The sequence below is a fragment of the Nansenia antarctica genome (assembly GCF_963989245.1).
Source record: "Nansenia antarctica genome assembly, chromosome: 4".
NCBI classification, from domain to species: Eukaryota; Metazoa; Chordata; class Actinopteri; order Argentiniformes; family Microstomatidae; genus Nansenia; species Nansenia antarctica.
In genome coordinates, this window is record NC_137689.1 from 15,882,995 (window position 1) to 15,907,207 (window position 24,213).

The 24,213-nt window shown below is 46.1% G+C and overlaps 2 protein-coding genes across 2 annotated transcripts in view; one reads left to right on the forward strand and one right to left on the reverse strand.

The window, feature by feature from the left end:
- Window positions 1–2,100, reverse strand: part of myo1ca (myosin Ic, paralog a) — a gene marked incomplete at its 3' end in the record, with an annotated part of 11,320 nt that extends 9,220 nt beyond the window's left edge. The window contains exons 1-5 of the mRNA XM_080528277.1: window positions 1,957–2,100; window positions 1,671–1,786; window positions 1,241–1,439; window positions 680–760; window positions 221–400 (exon numbers count right to left, since the gene is read on the reverse strand). Of these exons, the coding sequence (XP_080384403.1) occupies window positions 221–400; window positions 680–760; window positions 1,241–1,439; window positions 1,671–1,786; window positions 1,957–2,082 (702 nt within the window). The 5' untranslated portion in view covers window positions 2,083–2,100. The remainder of the gene's footprint in view (window positions 1–220; window positions 401–679; window positions 761–1,240; window positions 1,440–1,670; window positions 1,787–1,956) is intronic.
- Window positions 2,101–15,780: 13,680 nt separating this feature from the next.
- On the forward strand, window positions 15,781–23,182 carry arhgap35b (Rho GTPase activating protein 35b). Its single transcript, XM_080528863.1, has 6 exons — window positions 15,781–19,565; window positions 19,984–20,125; window positions 20,648–20,725; window positions 21,015–21,146; window positions 21,812–21,917; window positions 22,053–23,182. Exons 1-6 carry the CDS (start codon window positions 15,843–15,845, stop codon window positions 22,462–22,464), a joined length of 4,593 nt encoding a protein of 1,530 aa, XP_080384989.1. The 5' UTR covers window positions 15,781–15,842; the 3' UTR covers window positions 22,465–23,182.
- Window positions 23,183–24,213: the final 1,031 nt, after the last annotated feature.

Genomic DNA, 24,213 nt, shown 5'->3' on the forward strand with positions numbered 1-24,213 from the left:
ACACACACACACACACCTACACACACACACACACACAAACACACACACACACACACACACCTACACACACACACACCCACACACCTACACACACACACACACACACACACACACACACACACACACACACACACACACACCTACACACCTACACACACACACACACACACACACACACACCTACACACACACACACACACACACACACACACACACACACCTTGACCAGGTAGTGGTAGTTCTGAGGGTTTCTGTCCAGGCCCAGACTGCTGAGCAGGGCCTCCTCCCCTCCCTCCAGCAGCTGGTAGAAGATGTGGAAGTTCCTCTCTCCATGGTTCTGGTGGACCACACGAGACTTCTCCAGCAGGTAGTTGAGAATGTGTCCTCCTATAGGCGCCCCCTAGGGGAGAGATCAGGGATGGACTCTTCAGGGGATTGCTATAATAGCACTACAGTAGAGCTGTCATTACAGCCACTCTGTGTTCTGTTGGGCCCTTCATGTTTCAGTTCTACAGTGTATGGCAAGCCCTACATATCAGTGGCCAAGTATGCACAAAGATTAAGTGGAGAGGTGTTACTATGCAGATAGAGATGTTGTCAATATGTGTGCCCATGATGGTATTGTAGATGGTTCTGAGAGACATCCATTGACCCAGAGGCCAAAAGAAGGACTGTTTACCCTGAAGTCAAACTGGACATCCATGTATTTGCCAAACCGGCTGGAATTGTCATTTTTCAATGTTTTGGCGTTACCGAAGGCCTGTATGTGGAGAGAAACAGGAAGACAGAGAGGAAGGGAGTGGGAGGGAAACAATAGTGAGATAAGATCATCCACAACCCGGACAAAGGAAACCTCTGCAGAGCAGTAATAGCAAGTGTAAAACAACAACAACAACAACAACAACAACAACAACAACAACATCAGTTTTCCTAGGCATCAATAAACAGTTACCTTTTGAACAAACATGATTGTGCTGATGGAGAATCAAAGGTTATTACTGTAATGTACTTATTCAAGGGGGGGGGGGTAGGGGGGTGTGGGGGGAGAGGTGGGTGAGGGGGGAGAGGGGGGGATAGGGGGTGTGGGGGGAGAGGTGGGTGAGGGGGGAGAGGGACAGGGGGGTGTGGGGGGAGAGGTGGGTGAGGGGGGAGAGGGGGGAGAGGGGGGGATAGGGGGTGTGTGGGGGGAGAGGGGGGGCATAGGAGGGTGTGGGGGGGAGAGGAGGGAGAGGGGTCGTACCTCCAGGACAGGGTTGGACTGCAGCAGGCAGTCCCTGAGCGAGGTCATGTGATCACTGACAGGGCAGGTGACAGCGTAGTACTGGAGGATCTTCTTGGAGGCCTCGGTCTTTCCTGCTCCACTCTCCCCAGAGATCAGGATGCACTGGTCCCTCCTCTCCGTCCGCATGGCCCGGTACGTGTTGTCTGACACAGCATAGCTAAGACAACATCCAAGCAACAATACAAGCTCAAGATTACACACACATACAAACACACACACAAGGTGTATAAACGTGACCAAAGCATGTGCAGACCATATCCGGTGAAGAAGAATCACATGGACCAAATACACATTTTTAATATGCAGATATGCAGTATTAGCAACCAATAGAAACATCTGCTGGTCCTGCAGGGTGAAGAGAGAGGTCAAGGGTCACAGTGAGACTCACATGTGGGGTGAGATCTCGTAGAAGCTGACTCCTCTGTAGCGCTCCATGTGCTGCTTGGAGTAGATCTCCAGGTCTCTGTAGGGGTTCACTGACACCAACACTGACCCAATGTAGGTCTGGTAGAGGGAGGCAAGGGCACACACTCAATACAGCACAATGAATACAGCCTAAAAAAAACACCTGGGCATACACTGCTCTAAAACGACCGTTGGTCAAATCAAATGTTATCAAATGAACTAAGAATAAGGTACTGTATGTAATTTTGACCCTAGCAGGGTTCCATTACATAGACGAGGCTCTCTTTGAAGCGTCGGCGCAAGTTGTCGATGAAGGCCGCCTCGCTGGTGTAGTTCTCCAGCAGGACAAAGTCCTGCACCCCCACCCTGTCCCTCGCCGTCAGAGCACTCTCCATGATCAGCCGCACACGGCCGTCAGATTCCACCTCCTACAGAGAGAGAGAGAGAGAGAGAGAGAGAGAGAGAGAGGGAGAGAGAGAGAGAGAGAGAGAGAGAGAGAGAGAGAGAGAGAGAGAGAGAGAGAGAGAGAGAGAGAGAGAGAGACTGCTCTTATTGCTGCTATTAGATACATAGCAATCTGACTGTGTTCCAGATGCAGAGAATGAGTGGATCTGGAACATGCTCACAGGCTTCCCTAGCCCTCACCTCTAGCCACTAGATCTTTAAGGATTGGATATAGTTACCATATAATTTTACACCCAAAGGGGTGTAAAGGGGTTGGGGCTAAGGGTGAATATTGTGATATCATTGTGTGTATACTGACAGCACTTCAAACCAAACCAACAACCCCAGACTGTATTCTGTAGAAGCACATCAACCAGAGAAAAGCACACAGAGAACATTCAAACACGCATAGCAAAAATCAAACAATATGGACATTTAATGAATCCCAATAATAAACACTGAGGGTGCCTCCTCTATTGTGTGATTGTGAGATAGCATATTAGATGTATATACAGTACACACACAGGCCATATCGCCAGTCAGATTCTGACCAATGCTGCTAGGGAGGTGTGTGTACATGTAAACCCTATTCTGATGGCAAACATCAGAGCACAGACAGGAAACAATATTTCACAGACATGTCCATCAGTAAAAATCACAAGCAAATACAGACAGTCAGCCAGCCAGCCAGCCAACCAGCCAGCCAGCCAGCCAGCCAGCCAGCCAGCCAGCCAGACACACACACACACACACACACACACACACATACACACACACACACATGGACGGATCTATCTATTACTATAATAATAATAATAATAATAATAATAATAATAATAATAACTAGACAGGGACAATTCCTGTGGAAATTGTGTGCTTGCCCCCCCCCCCGGGCCACTCCACTGCATCCCCGGCGAAGACCATGTTTCTCTAGCTCACCCAGGGGCCGAGCTAACTAGTGCTAGCTAACTCCCCTGCACCCCCCGGCGAAGACGCGTTCCTCTAGCTCACCCAGAGGCCAAGTTGTGGGGTTGTATGTGTGTGTGTGTGTGTGTGTGTGTGTGTGTGTGTGTGTGTGTGCGTGTGCGTGCGTGTGCGCCTCTCTCTCTGTCTCCCTCTCGTTCTTAACCTACCTGCTGCTGTCGATCAGAGGGACACCTGCAAGAGTTAAGTGACAGTTGGTGGTTGCTCTGACAGTGACCAGACATGCTTTTGTCTTTGGCCAGCTCTCAAACAAACGTAATAGTAGTAGTAGTAGTAGTAGTAGTAGTAGTAGTAGTAGTAGTAGTAGTAGTAGTAGTAGTAGTAGTAGTAGTAGTAGTAGTAGTAGTAGTAGTAGTAGTAGTAGTAGTAGTGTCTGAAACGTAAAAACTATTAATGTTTGGGCTTATATGTTGATATTTGAAGTGACAGTGGCAAATTCGTTGTCATAGCAACTCACTCTAGCCTGACCTCTGCTTGTCTTTGGCTAGCTCTGAAACAAACATCTGAAATGTAAAAACTATTAATGTTTGGGCTTATATGTTGATATTTTGAGTGACAGTAAGAGTTGCTCTACGTTTCCATGTATTTTTTTTAAATATAGACATACAATTGTAGCCGTGGGAGCAGTGTGCAACATGTGTACAAAAAGTTCAAAAACGTTTTCTGCTCACTCTGTTCTCAAAGTTCACAAAAAGTCTGTGTCTGTGTGTGTGTGTGTGTGTGTGTGTGTGTGTGTGTGTGTGAGTGTGTGTATGTGTGTGTGAGTGTGTGTATGTGTGTGTGTGTGTGTGTGTGTGTGTTTTGGTCACCACCCTGCCCCCCCCGGCGAAACCCGCGTGTCTTTACGTCACCCAGAGGCCGAGCTGTGGCGTTTTTGTCCGCTAAACGGGGCATTGTGGGTAAACCGTATGCCGTAACCTTCCGCCAGACAATAGCAACGTGAGTTGGAACGAGCCGCACATTTTGACAACTCAAATATACGTAAATAAATAATAAATAACTACCTAGTGCCAAAACTGTGGGACGAGAAGCCGGGGCAAATTTAGCTATAATAATAATATTATTTTTTATTTTATTTTTAAATTTGTTTTTCAGATTTTATCCCTTTTTCACCCAATTTGGTAGCCAATTTAACCCAACTTAGCATCCAATTATCCCCTGCCTATTGCATAGGATCCGCCGCACGACCCCGTGGCCGGCAGTCCCAGAGGAGGGCGCCAGGCAGACTAGGCTGACTGGCTCCTCGAGCCCAGTACTGTTATTCCGGCACCCAGGGGGCGGTGTTGCGCGACGGATCCTAGTCCAGAAATACTCCTATACCCCCCTCGGAAGCGGCCGGCCAATATGCCGCTTCCCGTGTGCCTCGGCCATATCTGGATCTGGCGAGCCGGGATACGAACCCCGGCCCCGGTGGGCAGCATGCACTAGCGGCCAGTGCGTAGACCGCTACACCACCGCGGGGCAATAATAATATTATTAATAATAAAATATATGTACAAGAACAATAAGTGCTGCTTGCTACTGCAAGCACACTTCATTATTATTATTATTATTATTATTATTATTATTATTATTATTATTATTGGGGCATTTTAGGCACATGCCTAGGGCCTCCTAGGGCCCAGACAGAGAGGGGTAAAGACCATCAACTGCCTAAATAATGTTGAACTGATGTTGTAAAAAGTCTGATCCAAAACTATATATATATATATATATATATATATATATATATATATATATTACAATATATATTATTATATATATAATAGATTTTTTTTAAATCTAAAACTTTATTTCAATGTTTATATATATATATATATATATATATACAGTATATATTTAAAAATATATAATAATATATATATATTTAAACATACACAACATTACATTAGTGCCAATGTGTGCAAAAATATTTCTGGTGGTTAAGTGGTGGATCATCACTGCAGCAATATTACCATTACTGGCTGCAACTGCACTTTCCACTGCTACTACAAAGACAATTAAAAAAACGTAAAATAAAAAAAACTATGTATCAACAACATCAGCATCCACATCACAGGACAAGATTAAGGAGAGCGTGAGCCAACATTTTTTTCACAGAACCTCTGGACCCAGACAGGTGATAGCTAGCTATTCATCTGACCCTGCAAAGTGGAACAACATTTACAACATAATGCGTGAGTACTTTACATTAACTACTGCCTCTATATTCTGTTCTTGCTGCAAGTTGTTCTGTAAAAGAGACACTGTGTTTACCACCACTGGATTGGATTATACCGAAATATAAATAGATAAAGCTATTAAGCTGAAATATATACCTAACTAAATTAATGAGCATTATAATCATGTGGCAGTTAAAAGTGTTTTTGCTTGTTTACTAAATATCTAAATGTCTGTGTGTGTGTGTGTGTGTGTGTGTGTGTGTGTGTGTGTGTGTGTGTGTGTGTGTGTGTGTGTTGGGGGGAATACAGTCTGTAATCTATCCATTTAATTCTTCACTGCACACACACACACACACACACACACACACAAATCCATCAGTAAAAAAGTGAATATAGATAGCGTGGTATAGCCTACGTACCGTAAATGTGTGTGTGCATTATCCAGCTCCTATCATCAAGTATAGGTAAAGTACACAACACATCCTACACTCCAGAGTCCTAGTTTAAGCTACCACCCTCTGTGGTCTGTTTTATCACTTTATATAATGTGTTATCATTTGAATTAAGCCAACTCCCTCTCTCTCTCTCTCTCTCTCTCTCTCTCACATACATACATGCACGCACGCACGCGCGCACGCACACACACACACACACACACACACATACACACACACACACACACACACACATACACACACACACACACACACACACACACACACACACACACACACACACACACAGGGAGTACAATGAGGTAAGAGGATGGCGATTTAGGGAACACACAGCTCTCTCAGGGGTCTCATTAGGAGCTGCTTAATGTCATTAAGGGGACGTTATCTCTAATAGTTTAATAGGGAAACATCCTTGAAACAACAAGAGGACAACAGTGGAGTGGAGCCAACAACAGTGAGCAGAGGAAAGTCAGGGGACACTTCCCCTCGACCACTCCTCTACTACACAGCCCCCCGCCTCTACTTCAGAGTATTGTTCTCTCACTAACTTCTGCAGGTGGCCTTCCTGCACACAGAGAAATCCCAGAGAGAGAGAGAGAGAGAGAGAGAGAGAGAGAGAGAGAGAGAGAGAGAGAGAGAGAGAGAGAGAGAGAGTGTGCATTCAGTCACACACAGCTGCAGTCAGATTTTCCAAAGGATATAACTAGAAAAAAAAAGGGGAAAAAAGTTTTATCGGGTCAGCTGTAGGGCAGATCTTCAAGGGACTTCACTGAATGTGTCTTCTGTGTGTTTGGCTGTTTATGTGTTTCACTGAAATCAAACCCTTCATTTAGATATATGCGACTGGATATTCCAACCTTTTCCTCTCAGAACATGTGTCCTCTTTCTCTAAGAGCAGGAAGTTAGGTTTACAGCCTTTATGCATTATACATACACGTGTCTTTCCATAAATTTGTTATCCTGGCAGAACGCCCTCTATCCTCCGTCTCTCTTTATATCAGACCACACAGTCATTTATGCAGGGCCGCCACTGCGTACACGCGTTGTACACATGCTGTGCCTGAAGGGGGCACTAAAACACCCTAATGATCTTCATAATAACCATAATGATGAATTATTTTAATTTAAGATGAAGCACAACAATAGACACCATTAGACCATTATTACACCCCCCCCCCCCCCCCACACACACACACACACACACCCCACACACCCTCAACGATAGTTTTCTTCAGAGACTTTCTCAGAAGGCAACTACTACACAATTACACTTTGGGCACCCACATGGCCAGCAGCGGCCCTGAATCTATGCATAGGCTCACATAGCATTGTAGGTATTGTAGTTGTGTGGAGTAGTGAGGATTGTGGGTATTGTAGTTGTATGCAGCAGTAAGGGTGGTGGGTGTTGTAGAGTTGCGAGCAGTGAGGATTGTGGATGGCGTAACTGTGAGAGCCAGCTGGGAGGCTACAGTAGGACTTGGCTCTGGGCCCCTGAGTGAGCTCTCCGGGGCTGACTACACTCCGTCTCTTCCTTATAAGGTGTGCCCAGTGCTCCGTCCCCAGACGTGCCTACTTTGGGTGGACACACACCAGCACCACAGCTGGCTCTCCACCATAGATGAGCTAGGCTGGATAGTGTGGAAAATGACCAGATTTGGATTCTCTGGGAGAGACTTATGACAACCACTGCCAGTCCCATGCAATGTAAATGACTCATGGCAGGGAAAGCCAAAATGCATATACACTGACTCATAGACACAAGCAGAAAGTCTATAATGAATATCCCACAGTCTACCTCTCCCTTTTCTCTCTTTCTCTCTGTGCACACACACACACACACACACACACACACACACACACACACACAGACACACAGACACACACACACACACACACACACACACACACACACAAACACACACACACACACACACACACACACACACACAGAGACACACACACACAGACACACACACACACACAAACACACACAGACACACACACACACACACACACACACGCACGCACACACACACACACACACACACACACACACACACACACACACACACACAGACACACATACTTCATAACAATGAATAAACAATCCACCTACAGTACAGTCCAGTAGGGCATGTAAAGTAGCAGCATGTGGATGAGGAGTAGAGTAGATCAGATCTTACCCTGCCTCGGTGCCTCATCTTGTTCTACTTTAGTGCTGGGTGAGACTCCCTCTCTGGTCCTGAATGCCTCTGGAGTTGTCCTCCACGTTAGGTAGTCTCTCTATGTGTTTGAGAAGCTCATCTGCCTCCGTTCAGATCCAGGTGACAGTTCCTCTTAACTCCCTATTTGTCATTCAAACAGACACACACACACACATTTACATACTCTGTCTCCCTCTGTCTGTTTCTCTCTTTCGAACACAAACATACACACCCACAAACCAAACCCCTCTCTCGCGTGTGCTCTCTGTCCGACTTCTCTAGGAGGACAAAACACACCTCCTCAAGTGAAAATACCAGCAGTGTCATTTGTTTACGCCTTCGACTTCTATTCCCATTGACAGGTCAGATAAACTTCCTCTCCTTAGTCGTCACCCTCTTAAACCACCGACAGAAACACAGACAGAGAAGCTGCTCACGGGTCTCACATTTGGACCGGATCACCTTCCAGAAAAGAAAGAAAGAGGGGGAAAAAAAGACGAGGGAAAGTATGCTGTCCAGCCAAAGAAAAGAGTCAGAGAAATGACAAGTTCAAAGGGTTTGGAAAAAGCTGCTAACAGTAACAGCCCATAACGTTACCATGTAATACCTCCGTAACTATATAAAAGAAACACAAAACACAAATCACATGAGGAAGCCTGAGGGTATTCTTTTTCTTCATTCCTCCCTCCCTCCCTCCCTCCCTCATTCGCTCCCTCCTTTTTTTTCTCCCACAAGTTGAGACAGAATCATAGGAGATTATATCTATAGCAAGTGTCACACCGCCCAGATTGATTTCATACCTAGCTCCCTCTGGCTCTCGCCCTGTTCATGACACAGCCCTCTCCCTCATGACCACATTTATCATAATGTATACTAAAACACCAAAGATGTTTCTCATTACTTATCATCACGTATCATTATTCAGCTTTGTGTCAGTTTGTGTGTGTGTGTGCGTGTGTGGGTGTGTGCGTGTGTGCCATACACTCTAGGTCTTTATGTAGTAGATTATTTGTTCACATGTGCACTTGTGCTGCAGATGATCATGGTGCCCTTATTTGAGTTGGACTGTCAGAGAGAGCTGACCACTCCCCCTGACAGGGTATGTAAGGCCAAGGTCACCTAGTCTCAAAGGAAGACAGCGCAACTTCTCCTAATGTGTTCTTATTTGCAGTCTTACCACTTAGCAACCCCAACCCACATGCAACCCTCCCTCCCTCCCTCTCTCTGGCACTCTCGCTCTCTCGCTATCTCTTTGTCTCTCTCCTTTGCCAACAACATCAGATATCCAGCCTTGTGGAATCATCTCCAGCTTCGTGGAATTTGAATAATGTATTCCAGACAGAGAGAGTGTTGCTCTCTCTGTGAACAGGGTCACACCAGGCCAGGCGTCCAGGACACTGAGAGAAGATATCTCCACCCAACCCTGTCCTATGGGACTCACATAACATTCCATTCACTCCCCACCCCTCTCTCACTCAATAACAATAAACAGCATTACTGACACTTTAAAGACTGAAGAAAATGTGGGTGTTTTTCTTCTGTCTATGGTGGAAAGATTAGCTGTTAAATAGTGTGCAGTTGATGTTCTGTTCATTTCAATAACCATTCCTGTTCTCTCGTCTCATCCATGGACTGCAGTGCTAACTGTGCCTGACTTAAATGACAGGAAATCATTACCATTACCAACTCAGTAATAACATCATCTGACACAACACAGGCCACATCGCAGCAATGAGTTGTTGACGTCTGGACTCTGGACACAGATTTAGGCTAGGTCTTCTCCTCTCAGGACCCTGAAGAGGTTTGTGTCAGCATCAGTACAACTCAATGAACATTGACTCTTGAGACTCAGGGTTAGCTACTCTATCTGTATTTGGCATGCCATGTTTGTTGTGCTGTTATGTAGCCTAGCCTGTTTGTATCTGCCTAATTTGAATACCATACCTACAATTCCCCCTGAGAAAAAAATGCTATTCTAGCTATTATATTATTTTCTATTCTATTCTACACTATGCTATTCTTCAGCAAATACTTTTTTCGATCACAACGTTTTCAGTGGTGTGTTTTTCATATTCACTGTAATGATGCAATGGTGGAATGATAATTTGGGTGGAGTAGAAAGGAGTAAATTCAGGGGGATTATCACTGGATGTTATTCACACACACACACACACACACACACACACAGACACACACACACACTCACACACACACACACGACCGGAATGCATGCATTAACTCACAAGCATACACACGCACGCACATGCACGCACACACAGCTTAATTCATAAAATATTCATAGGCAGACCAGACGGACGTCAGTGCAACAAACATTGGCGGTACATGTGCAGTGACAGAGTAAAGGGGGTAATGAGTATCAAGTATAAGCCTTGGCAGAGAGCTGTAAGCAGGGAGGGAGGCTACATGCCAACAGGGAGGCTACATGCCAACTTCTGCCAGACATGTCTCTCTCTCTTTCTATACTGCTTTAGGCAACCGCAACCTACCCCACTTCACCATGTCTGCTATTTCTGTTGTAGTTCTGATGATTTAACAGTGTTTTGGGATGGAAGTGCTCTGTCCATCTTTTTCTATCTCGGTCCAAACCGAGTCCTCCCTGGCCTACTGTATCATTCACCTCCACTCGCTGCCCATCTGTGCTGGGTCCCCACAGCATCCATCTGCTCTCTCCCTCAACCTGACCCCCCCCCCCCCCCTCCCTCCCACACACACACACACACACACACACACACACACACACACGCACACACACACACACACACACACACACACACACACACACACACACACACACCTTTTCTGACTACCCTTGGTCTTAATATATGCTTACCTCTATTCCACCTATAAGAGATCAAACTATAAAACCATGCATGAAGTAATAGGATAAGACACTAGAAAACCACAATGTTTTGCCTTGAAACAGGAAATGGCAGAGAGCGGATAAGGAAACGAACTCATGTAGGGCACCTGTTCAGGGGTAGCGGTGTGCCTGCAAACAGGATGAGGCTCACGCAAATACAATGTTACCATAACAGATGCCCAGTGAAGTAAACAAGCAATCAACCTGCTTGCACACAGATGCAGAGTACAGTTCATGCCGGACCACCTGGATCATTTCTGTAGGAAGCTTGACCTTGGCATTACAGTTGCATTCTTGTGTCATTCTGAAGCAACTGCAATATTTTAGATAATGACGTTAACTTCATTTCCACAGAAGTGAAAGGCTAATTTGGAGATCAAGCTGATCCTACATAAACTTGACCATACAAACACGGTTTACAAGGACCACACCCAGTGGTCAAACACAGACCACAACCTACCTCCTCCAACTCCATAAGGCTGGTGAGGGCGGGGGATTACAACAAAATGACATAAAATCAATAATTACACTCTTAAAGATGTTAAAGGAGAGAGAGAGAGAGAGTGAGAGAGAGAGAGAGAGAGATAGAGAGAGAGAGAGAGTGAGAGAGAGAGAACAGAAAACAGAACGTCTGCCAGTTTAACAGAGAGAAGGGACAGTTTACATTGATTTGTACAGCAAGTACAACAATATACATACATAGAATCAACTCAAATCAATATTATTTTAACATGAAGGAAACATGCTACCTAATTGAAGGGAAACTTGTTGTATAGAGTGACATAACTTAAAAGCAAGTTTTTTTCTTGTTACACAATGTGGTAATTCACCACCAATACACACGTGCAGTTGGTCGGTCTAAACTTTGAGCACAGCGAATATGCTATAATAAGATGCAGATCAATAACCGCGCTCTCATTCCTCACCATTCACCAAAGATGAAATACTGGTAAAAGGTAGTCCATCAATATAAGTCAATGCAACATGAGCCAGTTTATATGCTATAGTCCGGGTTAAATAATAGGCCTAACATACTGGAATTACTTGGAATTGCTTACCTTATTCTTTCGTGGTTAAGTGTAGAGTTGATATGTTCTTAAAAGTGTTTGCATTTACTCATTATTGGGCCAGAGCACCTTAAATCCTCTCATTCTAATAGTGATATCATACCGCCGTAAGTATCAATGCAAGATCACTTACAAGGTGAAGTATCCGTTCTCTTGTGGCACTGTGGATGAACTGTCACTATGTCCTTCGTTCCGATGGTTCCAACTCCTCCTTGTGCCCATGCACCTTGGAACTGGAACTGGAATCATTTAGGCACGTGCAGTGCGCAACTCCAAATAATCGCTAATTGAACCTCAAGTCTATCTATGAGTTCAAACTTTTGTTAATGTAATAGCGTACCTATGAACATTTTTATGCATTTTAAATGCGTTATGTAGCCCACCGTTATAGCCAGCCCTAAAACTGCGGGTCTGTTTTAGACTGCAAGGTCCGCCAGGAGGCGGTACAATACTACAACATGTAATTAAAATAAGAATTAAAGCCCATTGAAATACGTTTATTATTTAGAGCTCCATTGATGACATTGCATTTTGTCATGCATATATAGGCTATATCATCATTTCGTGATGGATGTCAGATTGATTACCGTTTTGAAATATTAAAAGATTACCATAACACTAAAAACATGATATTCTAATTGAGACATAATATGACCTATGCGGGCCTTTGGGGCCACGGAGGATCAATAACAATTAAAACAATATGTGCTGTTGATATTCATTGGATATCATAGGTATAAGGATAACATCTATGAATAGGTCTAACCTAGACATTGTGTACAAACAAAAGACCGATCATTTACATTTGATGTGTAGAAAGATCAGAATGAATGAATGAATGAATGAATGAATGAATGAATGAATGAATGAATGAATGGTCTTTATTGTCATTGATATAGTACAGGTACCAAACAACGAAATTTGGGAGGGGGGGCTCCCCTGGTGCTAGGATTTTTTTTTATTACTAAAAACAAGAAGGGAAAAAGAGCTGGTTTACATAAATAAAGGCTATATCCACTATCCACTATACTATACTACTATACTATACAAATAAAACACTGTGCTGTACTCTATGCTATGCTATAAATATCCTAACATTTCCTATCTCTGAACCTTATGTACCCGAGGGTTGTCATATTGCACATAGTATTATTGCACATTCATTTAAAGAAGAAAAATGGCCTATTGGTGTTACATAAATACATGATAGCAAATCATATCAGCTTGATATTGAAGTCATCGATGTAGCAGCGGTGATGTGATGGTGACTGCGCGTCTCGCCTTTGTAACTACGTGCTGCAGTTGTGTGTGTGCGCCGCTGGGCGCGTCTCCGCCGCCTCTGTCTCCGTAGCGCCTTTCTCAGAGGAAAGAAGAGGGGAATTAGGTCCGGGAGGAGGGCCGCCGCCATTATTGGGAAGCTGGAGAAGAAAAAAAATCACTTTCTCACACGCAATCTCTTGTTAAATGTATAAGGACATTAACAATTTGTTGCATTGAGCTTATTTAAACGAAACACTGTACAGCGATTGCAGCAAACTCGGCCGGTGTCCCGTGCATGACGATCCAGCATTATGTAGGCACAACAATGGACACAATAATTGGTCAAAAGCAACGTGGTGAACCAAGGAGAAGACTGTGAAACAAGCCTTTTATACGCCTTTATTTTTTTAAGAGGAGAGAGAAAGAACAAAACTGTGGAATAATCATTGTTTTAACCTTTGTAGTTGTAGCTATCGCAAAGAAAACGAGCAGATCAGTGGTAAAGAAAACCGTCGAAATGCGGACATAGACAAACAATCTCTCCACGTATCGATTATAGCCCTATGCTTTGTGTTTTTTTTTGTTGAAAATCGGAAGATCAATATTATTTGTGTTTCTTCATGCCCATGCATATCAGGCGGCGAGGGCTGCGGCAAGCGTTGGCCTGACAGATGTAAAGGGAGAAATCGATGGTATGTATGTAGCTACTTTCTCCCCCATTTCAATCGGAAACATTGTAACAATGGGAATGTAACAACTAGACATCCTGATTTATAATGGGCTCATGCCGATCAGTTGTCAATCATTGAGAGTAGGCTGTAGGGTAAGTGAAAGTGGGTTAAGAAATGTGAGGTGAATGGCTTTAGTTACGAGTCTGCAATTTCATTCTGTGGACTCGAGGCCTGGCGTGGCCAGTTCTTTCCACGAAAATGCAGTCCAAAGCCTTTGTTAATCCATTGCTTTATTTATTCGGGATTGGAACCCGGTAAACGGGTTAATTTGATAAATATAGAACCATATCTGCCTTTGTGCATGAAGAAAGCGATGGATCCTTTGCAATCAGGGGCTAGGGAAGTGACTTGCTTGTTTTCATTCCCAAATAACTATTTGCCCGTTCAATTTGGTTGTCAGGCCTAGCTCAGCTGAGTGCTATGGACTGCCTGCCCACTGTGCCTCGGCCAGGCAGAGAAATAGACGTTTAAATGCATAATAAAATGTGTGCGTTTAACATGACGATTAATTATGATTTCAAATGGCTTATATTGTAAACTGTACTGTTCTTAGGTAGTATACTCGTTTTCGCATTGACAGTAATTGTAGGCTATAATTGATAGATGCATGATGAACACATTTGCATGAGAGAGAATCTGGTTCTTCTGGTTGTACTTTGTGTATCCTCATGTCACCCAGTGGGTTTCCCTGGTCATGCATTGGTTTGGGTGGTTATATTCAGCATCTCTATACGCCCCCCGGCCCATCCTCATTGTACCAATGTGCTGCTTGGCACATTTGTGCCAACTTTGGTGCTAGGCAACTGCAGACCACCCAAAATCAAAACTAGATTCAAACCCCTCATCGTGTTTTTAGGTAATTCTGCTATTGTTGCTGATATTATAGGTACTGGGTGGATTGATTTGACTGTGGGGTATCACTCATTGGTGTGTCTTGTCTTGCAGGTATGTTATCTGTTTCTCTTTCTATGGCAACAGCAAATGCAGCAATAAAGAATATTCAGAATAGTCTTATGACAGTTTTTTTGGTGTAGACATGATCAAGGCAATAGTCAAGTGCATAGATCACTAATAGAATAGTGACCACTAAAGGCTTAGGTTGGCAAGGAAACCAACACCACTGCCCAGCCCTTTGTCAGGCGAGGTCCTTGGCCTCACTCAAGATGGAGAACGTATCCTGCATAGTTATGAGACAGAGACCATCCCCTCCAATGCTCTTGGCCCAGCTACTGTAGGATGGGATACCAATTAGTGTGAAGAGTGCCTCTCCTCTTCCTCCCCCTCCCTTCCCTTCCCTGCTCACACTACAAAACCTGCCAGGTCATGAGTAGGCAGAAAAAGATAGCTCTGGCCAGAAGCACAGATCAGCCATATGGCTAGGAAAGTGGACTGCTAACCAGCACTGCAGGTTAATGGTCACAATCCCACGGGCATGGGGTTAATGTGCCCCTGAGAATGGCCCACTTATCATGACTTACCTTAATGACTAGCTACGTGAATGGAATGGTAAGTCACATGATATTTGCACTAAGTGTGATATGGGCCTGTCACACATGTTCAGAACAGTGCATACTCTAGTTAAAAGTCCAGCCTATATTGTTATATGTGTAGACATTGACTTAAGAGATCCTGTCATGGGAAATTATCTCTTGTTCTTTTGATCACTGTCATTCATGCAAACGTGTTTATCCATTTTTGTTACCAGAAGACAACTAACACTTTTCCCAGATTTTATCTAATGTTTCATTTTTTTTTGTTTTTTTTCATTAGGAATGACTGAGAGAGGCCTCTGCTTCTGCCGGACCACTACACTGCTGTTGATAAAAGATGGAGCTCACTAAAGGACATTCAAACTCCTAAAGTTCCTCATTCCTCCCTGATCCTTTCAGCCACTTTATGGACACACATCCAGGTGTACTCCCCTATCCAGTGGCTTTTTATGGCAGGATGAGTGTCAGCAGACGACGATGATGATGGCAAAAAAGCAAGATGCTCGGTCACCCACATACAACCTTATTGTGGTGGGTTTGTCAGGGACAGAAAAAGAAAAGGGGCAGTGTGGGGTGGGTAAGTCCTGCCTATGTAATCGCTTTGTGCGACCCAGCGCCGATGACTTCTATCTGGACCACACGTCAGTGCTCAGCACCAGTGACTTTGGGGGCAGAGTGGTAAACAATGACCATTTCCTGTTCTGGGGGGAGGTAGGGCGGGTAATGGAGGAGGGGCCAGAGTGCAGGATGCATGTGGTGGAGCAGACAGAGTTCATCGATGACCAGACATTTCAGCCACACCGCAGCACTGCCATGCAGCCCTACATCAAAAGGGCGGCCTCCACGAAGCTGGCCTCAGCAGAGAAGCTCATGTACTTCTGCACGGACCAGCTTGGCCTGGAGCAGGACTTTGAGCAGAAGCAGATGCCCGAGGGTAAAATACAGGTTGATGGATTCCTGCTCTGCGTTGACGTCAGCAGGGGCATGAATCGCAACTTTGATGACCAGTTGAAGTTTGTCACTAACCTTTATGTTCAGCTGAGCAAGACAAAGAAGCCCATTGTAATGGTTCTTACCAAGTGCGATGAGGGAGTTGAACGCTACATCAAAGATTCACACACCTTTGCCATCACTAAAAAGAGTCTTCCGGTGGTGGAGACATCTGCACGCTCTAATATCAATGTTGACCTAGCCTTCCTTACTTTGGTGCAACTCCTTGATAAGGGTAGGGGCAAGCCCAAGATCATTCCTTACTTTGAGGCTCTCAAGCTTCAGAGTCAGCAGATAGCTTCTGCCAAGGACCGCTATGAATGGCTAGTGAACCGTATAGTGAAGAACCACAATGAGACCTGGCTCAACACCAGTCGACGCATGAACACCTCCTCAGAGTTCAAGGAATATGTCTTTTTGGAGGGCACTGCGAAATGCAAAAAGCTCTTCCAGCAGCATGTTTACCGTCTAAAGCAGGAGCATATCGAGAGGCGTCGAAAAATCTACCTGAGCACTCTTCCTCTAGCACTTAGCTCTCTGGTGCCTGACCTGGATGAGATTGACCAGCTGAGCTGGTCTGGGGTACAGAAGGTCCTGGAGTCCAAACAGCACTTTGCCCACTGGTTTGTAGTTCTGGAGGACTCCCCATGGGAGGACACATCTCACATAGACAACATGGAGGATGAGCGTATCCCCTCGGACCTGTTGGAGACGTCAGCCGCTGAGACCATATTCGATGCTCACCTGGAGCATCTGCGTAACGAGTGCAGACGAGCCGAGATGAGGCAGGAGTTTAAGCAGAAGCTGACCTCCTCACCCTTTGTGACACCTGGCAAGCCTTGGGAAGAGGCCCGCAGCTTCATCATGAACGAAGACTTCTACCAGTGGCTAGAGGAACCAGAGTACCTTGACCTCTACAACCGCCACCAAAAAGAGATCATTGACCGCGCTAAAGAGGACTTCCAAGAGTTGCTGCTGGAGTACTCTGAGCTTTTCTATGAGCTTGAGGTGGACGCCAAGCCAAGCAAGGAGAAAATGGGGGCCATTCAGGAGTTATTGGGGGAGGAGCAGAGGTTCAAGGCTTTGCAGAAACTTCCGGCTGAGAGGGATGCTCTGGTATTGAAGCATATCCACTTTGTCTACCACCCCACCAAGGAGACCTGCCCCAGCAGCCCCCAGTGTGGTGACTTCAAGATTGAGCAGCTCCTAGCCTCACGCTTTCCTACATGCTACCCCTTTTTCGATGTGAAAGCACATTTTGGGGATATTAAGGCAGACAGAATCAACCTTGTGATACTAGGCAAAGATGGACTGGCCCGGGAATTTGCCAACGAGATCAGGGCTCTCTGCACCAATGATGACAGGTACGTGCTGGACGGGAAGATGTATGAGCTGACCCTGCGACCCATCGAGGGCAATGTACGACTTCCTGTGAACTCCTTTCACACGCCTACATTCACCCCCCACGGATGCATGTGTCTATATAATTCAAAAGAGTCCCTAACTTATGTTGTAGAAAGCATTGAGAGATTGAGAGAGTCAACGCTAGGTAGAAGGGACAGCCAGCTAGCTCAGCTTTCCACATCTCTTCTCTTAGTCACGAAAAGAGGAGTTGGGACCTATGCAGATATTGGGGGAGAAACTGCTTTAGGCCTGATAACGCAGGGACAGCAAGTAGCAAGGAGGCTGCAGTGTAACTTCTTAGACCCTGCCTCCCCTGGTGTGGGTTACGGTCATAATGTGAATGAGACTCAAATTAACCAGGTGCTGAGGGGTCTCCTGGATTCTAGGAGGAGCACATCCTTCAGTAGCAGCTCCCCACCCATGCCGCCTCAACCACCTGGCCTCAGAGACTCTCCTCACCAGCCTAGCCCAGAGGCAGACATCCGCATCGTCATGTGCTTGATGTGTGGAGACTCTTACGACGTCGAACAGCTCCTCTCCCCGTTCCTGCTGCCTCAGCACTGCAGGCCGACATCCAACAGTGGAACCTCAGTGATATTGGAGCAAACAGTATGTGGTCACAAGCAGGTAATCGAACTCTCCCTGCTCTCCTACCACGCCTCTTTCTCCTTGAGGAAGAGCAGATTAGTGCACGGGTACATAGCTGTGTACTCTGCCCGCCGCAAGGCCTCCCTAGAGACCCTGTGTGCCTTCTTGTGTGAGGTCCAGGACATCATCCCAGTGCAGCTGTTGGCAGTAGGGGATAGCCAGGTGGAGCTGACCGACAGCGAGGCTGCCCGTGAGCAGTTGGTCCAGGGGGAGGAGCTGGCCCACGAGATTGAGGGCCGCTTTAACAGTGTGGTGTGTGGGTCTGGAGGGGTGGTGGGCGGTCTGCACAGGATAGAAATGTTTAATTCCTTCCTGATGGAGGTGGTGGAGAAGCGTAACATCGTGGAGGCTACGCACATGTATGATAATGTGGCGGAGGCGTGCACCATTGAGACTGTTTACTCCCCGCGCTGTAGCTCGCCCAGTCCCGTCACCATGTTCTTAGACTCAGAAGATGACGTGGAGCCATCGCCACCCTACTACGACGGCACACTTACCTCCCATGGTGGGGGGTTCAGTATCCCTGACCTGGACTCCAGTGACGTGTCAGTCATCTCTGACATCAGCTCCTTTGAAAACAAGCTCAACAACAAGGGTCCTCCCCAGGTGCGGCCCAAGCCCACTGTTACCTTTGACTTCCGAAAGGTGGGCCGTAACCCATACACGGACACGGTAGGCCATCGCCGATCTCTACCCTCTGCTGTGACCTGGGTACCAGGTGGAGATGGAGGTTACGACCCCTCAGACTATGCTGAGCCAATGGACGCCGTGTCCAAACCCCGGCCAAGCAACGAAGAGATCATCTACTCTGTACCCCATGACAGCACACAGGGCAAGATCATCACCATCCGCAACGCCAACAGGATGCACTCCAATGGCAATGGCTCTGACAGCGACGCGGACAGCAGCTCCCTGGAGCGCCGAAGGAAGTTCTCGGCAGCGGGGGTGAAACCTCGGCTCTACCGCGACCGCTCTAAACGCCTGGGGAAATTCAGCAGCTTCCGCACCAGCTTCATCGGCAGTGATGACGAGATGGGGGCCCTGCCAAAGACCAAGGAGGATGAGTTTGGAACCCTGAAAGGAGACAGTCTGGTCAATGAGGAGGGTGAGGACCCCAAAAAGAGGAACATTCTGAAGAGCCTGCGGCGAACTGCCAAGGTATGTTTGCCACAGATGCCTCTTCTTAACTGCTAATCAGTAAACTATTCTTTTTTATTAGTTTAAGTTTTTTCTTTCGAAAAATTGCTTGCAAGCTTTATAGCTATTATCGACTTGGTTACACTTTATCCTTTTGATCCTTTTTGATAGTTTTGTGTTAAAACAACAAGCAATTACCTATCCCTGCAGAACTCAATATGCTCACAAGCTATTTGTGCTTCTTTGTGTGAGTCAAGTTGTGTGGGAATAACTTCAGATGAAAGCACTCATTCATTAAGTTTATTCAAGAGTGAGAGAAACACACTTGAGGCAGCTCTTGTTACAACCTTGTTGTGCCAGCTACAGAGAAGCAGTAGTAACATTTAAAATGTAAATATTTGTATCCTTACAATTGACAATTCAATGTTAACATTTCCAGAAAACAAGACCAAAGCCCCGACCCGCCATTCCCAAGCCCCCGGAGAGCAGTTACTTTGGGGTACCACTAGTGAACGTGGTTTCCCCAGACAGACCAATCCCACTCTTTATTGACAAGTGTGTCCGTTTCATTGAGACCACAGGTAAGTCACCATTTTCTGTGTGTGCGCAAGCGTGTGTGTGTGTGTGTGTGTCATTGGGTGGGTGATTGGGTCGGGATGGGAGTGATGTTCTTTGAATTGTATCCTGTGGGAAATGTATGAACAATCTTGTCTGTTGATAAAGGCTTTACTCAGACGTTGCCCAGCTTTGCTGATGGATGCAGTCATTACTGTAATTTGTCCACGGTTACTAACATTTATTCTAGAGGAAGGTTTTACTTGCAGTGCATAATGTGATTGTTACAGCCTTCTTATTTGAATGCACTTATTGTAAGGCATTCTGAATAAGACTGCCTGCAACACGACTACAATGTAATGTAGTGTATTATGTATTATGATTGCTTTTCTTCCCTCAAATGCGTTCCGTGGTCAACGCGATGTTGTATTTTAATTGACTGTACCGTTTGTATTGTGTCCGCCGTTTTCAATAGGGCTGATCTAATGAAGCATTCATTCTTGTCTCTGTCTGTCTGTCTGTCTGTCTGTCTGTCTGTCCCTTGGCAGGCCTGAACACAGAGGGCTTGTACCGGGTGAGCGGGAACAAGTCTGAGATGGAGAGCATGCAGAGGCAGTTTGACCAGGGTGAGTCAGCTAAGCCTGTCTAGTCTTAAACAATAAACACCAGCCCCATGGAGGGACCTCATATTCACCAGACTGCCCTCATGAAGGGACCTCATATACACTAAACTGCCCCCGTGCCCTCAGATATTTGGTGTTGGTTGTTATGTGGCTCACTAATCAATATATTGACACATGACCCGGCGTTGCAGAGGAAGATATAACGTACAACAAAATATATGTAGCGCAATGCTGACTGTCTCTTTCCTCACCCGCGCCCCCCCCCCCCCCCCCTCTCTCTTTCTATCTGTAGATCATGGGCTTGACTTGGTGGAGAAGGACTTCGCTATAAACACGGTGGCGGGGGGCTTGAAGAGCTTCTTCTCAGAGCTGCCGGATCCCCTGGTGCCCTGCATTCTGCAGGTGGAACTGCTGGAGGCCTTCAGTAAGACATGACAGGGTGGGATGGAGGGGAGATGGATGGGGGATGGATGGGGGATGGATGGGGGGGGGGTACAGGCAGGCAGGCAGTGTAAGGTTATTACCTGGGGAGGTCTTTCAGGAGGTGTGTGGGATGGGGAAAGGTCTATTCTGCTCTATCCTATGTCTAAGGTCTTTGTCCCTGTGTAAATATTGATATTCATAAAGGAACATTATCACAAAGAACAAGGAGGCATGTGTGTGATTGCTGAGACCAAATTGTGTTAGTGTTAATAAAGTCTGTCACAGCACTAGTGTTGTTCCGATACCATTTTTTTATCCCGATACCGATACCTGACCGTGCAGTACTTGCCGATACCGAGTACCGATCCGATACCACGGCGTTTGAAAAAACAAAACAAAAAAACATGTTTTTTGAGCCGCATACTCACCTCGATGTAAAATTATTGCTAACACTTAGTCTGGCACTGCTCAAAACCTTTGTAAAACTCGTAAAGTTTTTGTAAAACTTAAAAAAAAAAAAAAAAAAAAAACGTTTTTGTAAAGTACTCGCCGATACCGATACCAGCATTTTTGTGCGTATCGGTGGCCATGCCGATACTAGTATCGGTATCGGAACAACACTACACAGCACTGACCCCCCCCTCTTGTCTGTCTGTCTGTGCTCAGAGATCAATGACAGGGAACAGAGGCTGTACACCATGAAGGATGTGTTGAGGAAGTTCCCCAGGGAGAACTACGACAGCTTTAAATTTGTCATGAGCCACTTACACAAGTGAGTACAGTCAGAATGCACAACTGTTCCATTGAATTACCTTTTCTTGAAGCATTGTGGTTGAAACCATTTTAGTGCTGTTGCGGTTTGTGCTTGTTGCCATGGTTGATCGGCGTGTGTTTGTGTCTTGGACAGGGTGAGCTCGATGCACAGGTTGAACCTGATGACCAGTGAGAACCTCTCCATCTGTTTCTGGCCGACACTGATGAGACCTGACTTCACCACCATGGATGCCCTGACCGCCACCCGCACCTACCAGACAATCATCGAGTCCTTCATCCACCAGTGTGCTTTCTTCTTCTACAACCAGCCCTTCCTTGACTCTCCTACCGGCCTGGCCGGCCTACCCGCCTCCCCCACCACCACCCTCACTGGGGGCTCTGCCTACTCCTGCTACCGCTCCTCCCCTCCCCCAAATGCCACGCACTTCAGCCCTTTGCAGCAGTCTCCCCCCACCACCCCCCAGTCTCCCCTGTCGTCCCTCTTGCCCCCTCTCCACCAACACCCCCACTCCCACCACGCCCCCACTGAGCAAGAGACACTGTGAGAGACACTGAGACGGAGCACACAAGCCCATGATGCTGGACCGTAGTCACTTACTAACAAACTTACACACACACACACAGACACACAGACACACACACACACACACAGACACACACACACACACACTCACACACAGACACACAGACACACACACACACACACACACACACACACACACAGACACACACAGACACACAGACACAGACACAGACACACACACACACACACACACACAGACACACAGACACACAAAGACACACACACATACTATATCATTCAGTCATTGATAACATAGGTAGCAGAGAAAGGAGTCAAGGAACATATGAAAACTCGCCACTTACCCAACTTGCCGCTTGTAAGCACCATACTGTTGCCCCTGACACCTGCGTGCCAGTGCAGATCACCATGATGACTCCTTCCTCTGCCCTCTACCCCCTGATAACCTGGAATTGGACGTTAGGACACCCACAGGAAAGGGGGCACGGGGGTCATTGTTACAGTAAGCATCTCTCTGCCAACCTTTTCTTATCCTAACACTACAAAAAAGTCCAAGCCTCCATGTCAAGCTGGAAGATATGATTTGTGCCCAACTTGTTTTTTTATTTGTGTATAATAGTTTGCCATGTGTTTTGTTGATGAAAGTAGCCACTGGATGTATGGACTGTGCCTCTCGCGTGTGTGCGTGTGTGTATGTGTGCGTGTGTGCGTGCGTGTGTGTGTGTTTGTGCGTGTGTGTGCGTGCGTGCGTGTGTGTGTGTGTGAGTGAGTGAGGATCCTCCCTCTCCGTCTGAGATCCCTGTCTGGAGTCATTGTCCTAGGCTCTCCCTGAGGGGGCGGGCGTGGGTAGGGGGATTCTGTCGGGAGGAGGGGGGCAGTTGTGGGGTGGGTGGGGGGGGACATCCAGGGATGCACTTTAATGGTCACTATGTTGGGGTTTTATGTTTTGAGAGGGGGTTGTTGGGACAGAATGTTTTTGTGTTGAGTTCACAGCTCAAGCAGCCATACCCATTGCCTCTTAAGGGGCCTTGGCAGATCAAACTTTGTTTACATCAAACCCTTGTTTTTGTATCCACGTACTTATCTGAAGCACTTTTGAATTATAGTGTTAAGTTCCATGAAATGCAACATTGATCAATTGACTTGTTGTTTGTATAATGGGTGAGTGTCGCATTAGTGGAGACTCTTTTTTTTTTTTTTTTTTTTTTTCAGGATCCTGTCGTCTAAACAAGTGTTCTTTTGGAGGATTCAGGGCTCACCTCATTGTGTAACCCCATGGTTATAATCTGATCTGAATACTGGTCATATTATTCGTCTTTCATCCAGCCGTGCCAGAAATAGTTTTGTTCTGAGAGCGCAGGTTTGAAAAAGCTTATGCTCTTCCACACGTCTACTGCTATAGGGTTGTGAATGCCGAACCGGGCTGTTTGGAGCGGTTTTGTTTAGGGTGGTGAGGTGGAGCCAGTAGACAGATTGTTTGAATCCAGCTGAGGAATACCATGGGTTAGAATGACATCACTTACCATAAATGGGGGGGGGGGTTAATGGAGATGGCTTTTGGGAATGATTGAATGAGACACAAGCAACGTAACTAGGAAGGCCTGATAGAGGGAGAGGAGAGAGAGAGAGAGAGAGAGAAATAGATAGATCGAGAGAGCTGAGTGATACCAGACCATGCCTCTGTATTCACCTGCTCTACAGTGCTGTATCTAGTGGCTATGGAAACCGTTGCCCTATTGAGAAATGATACGCG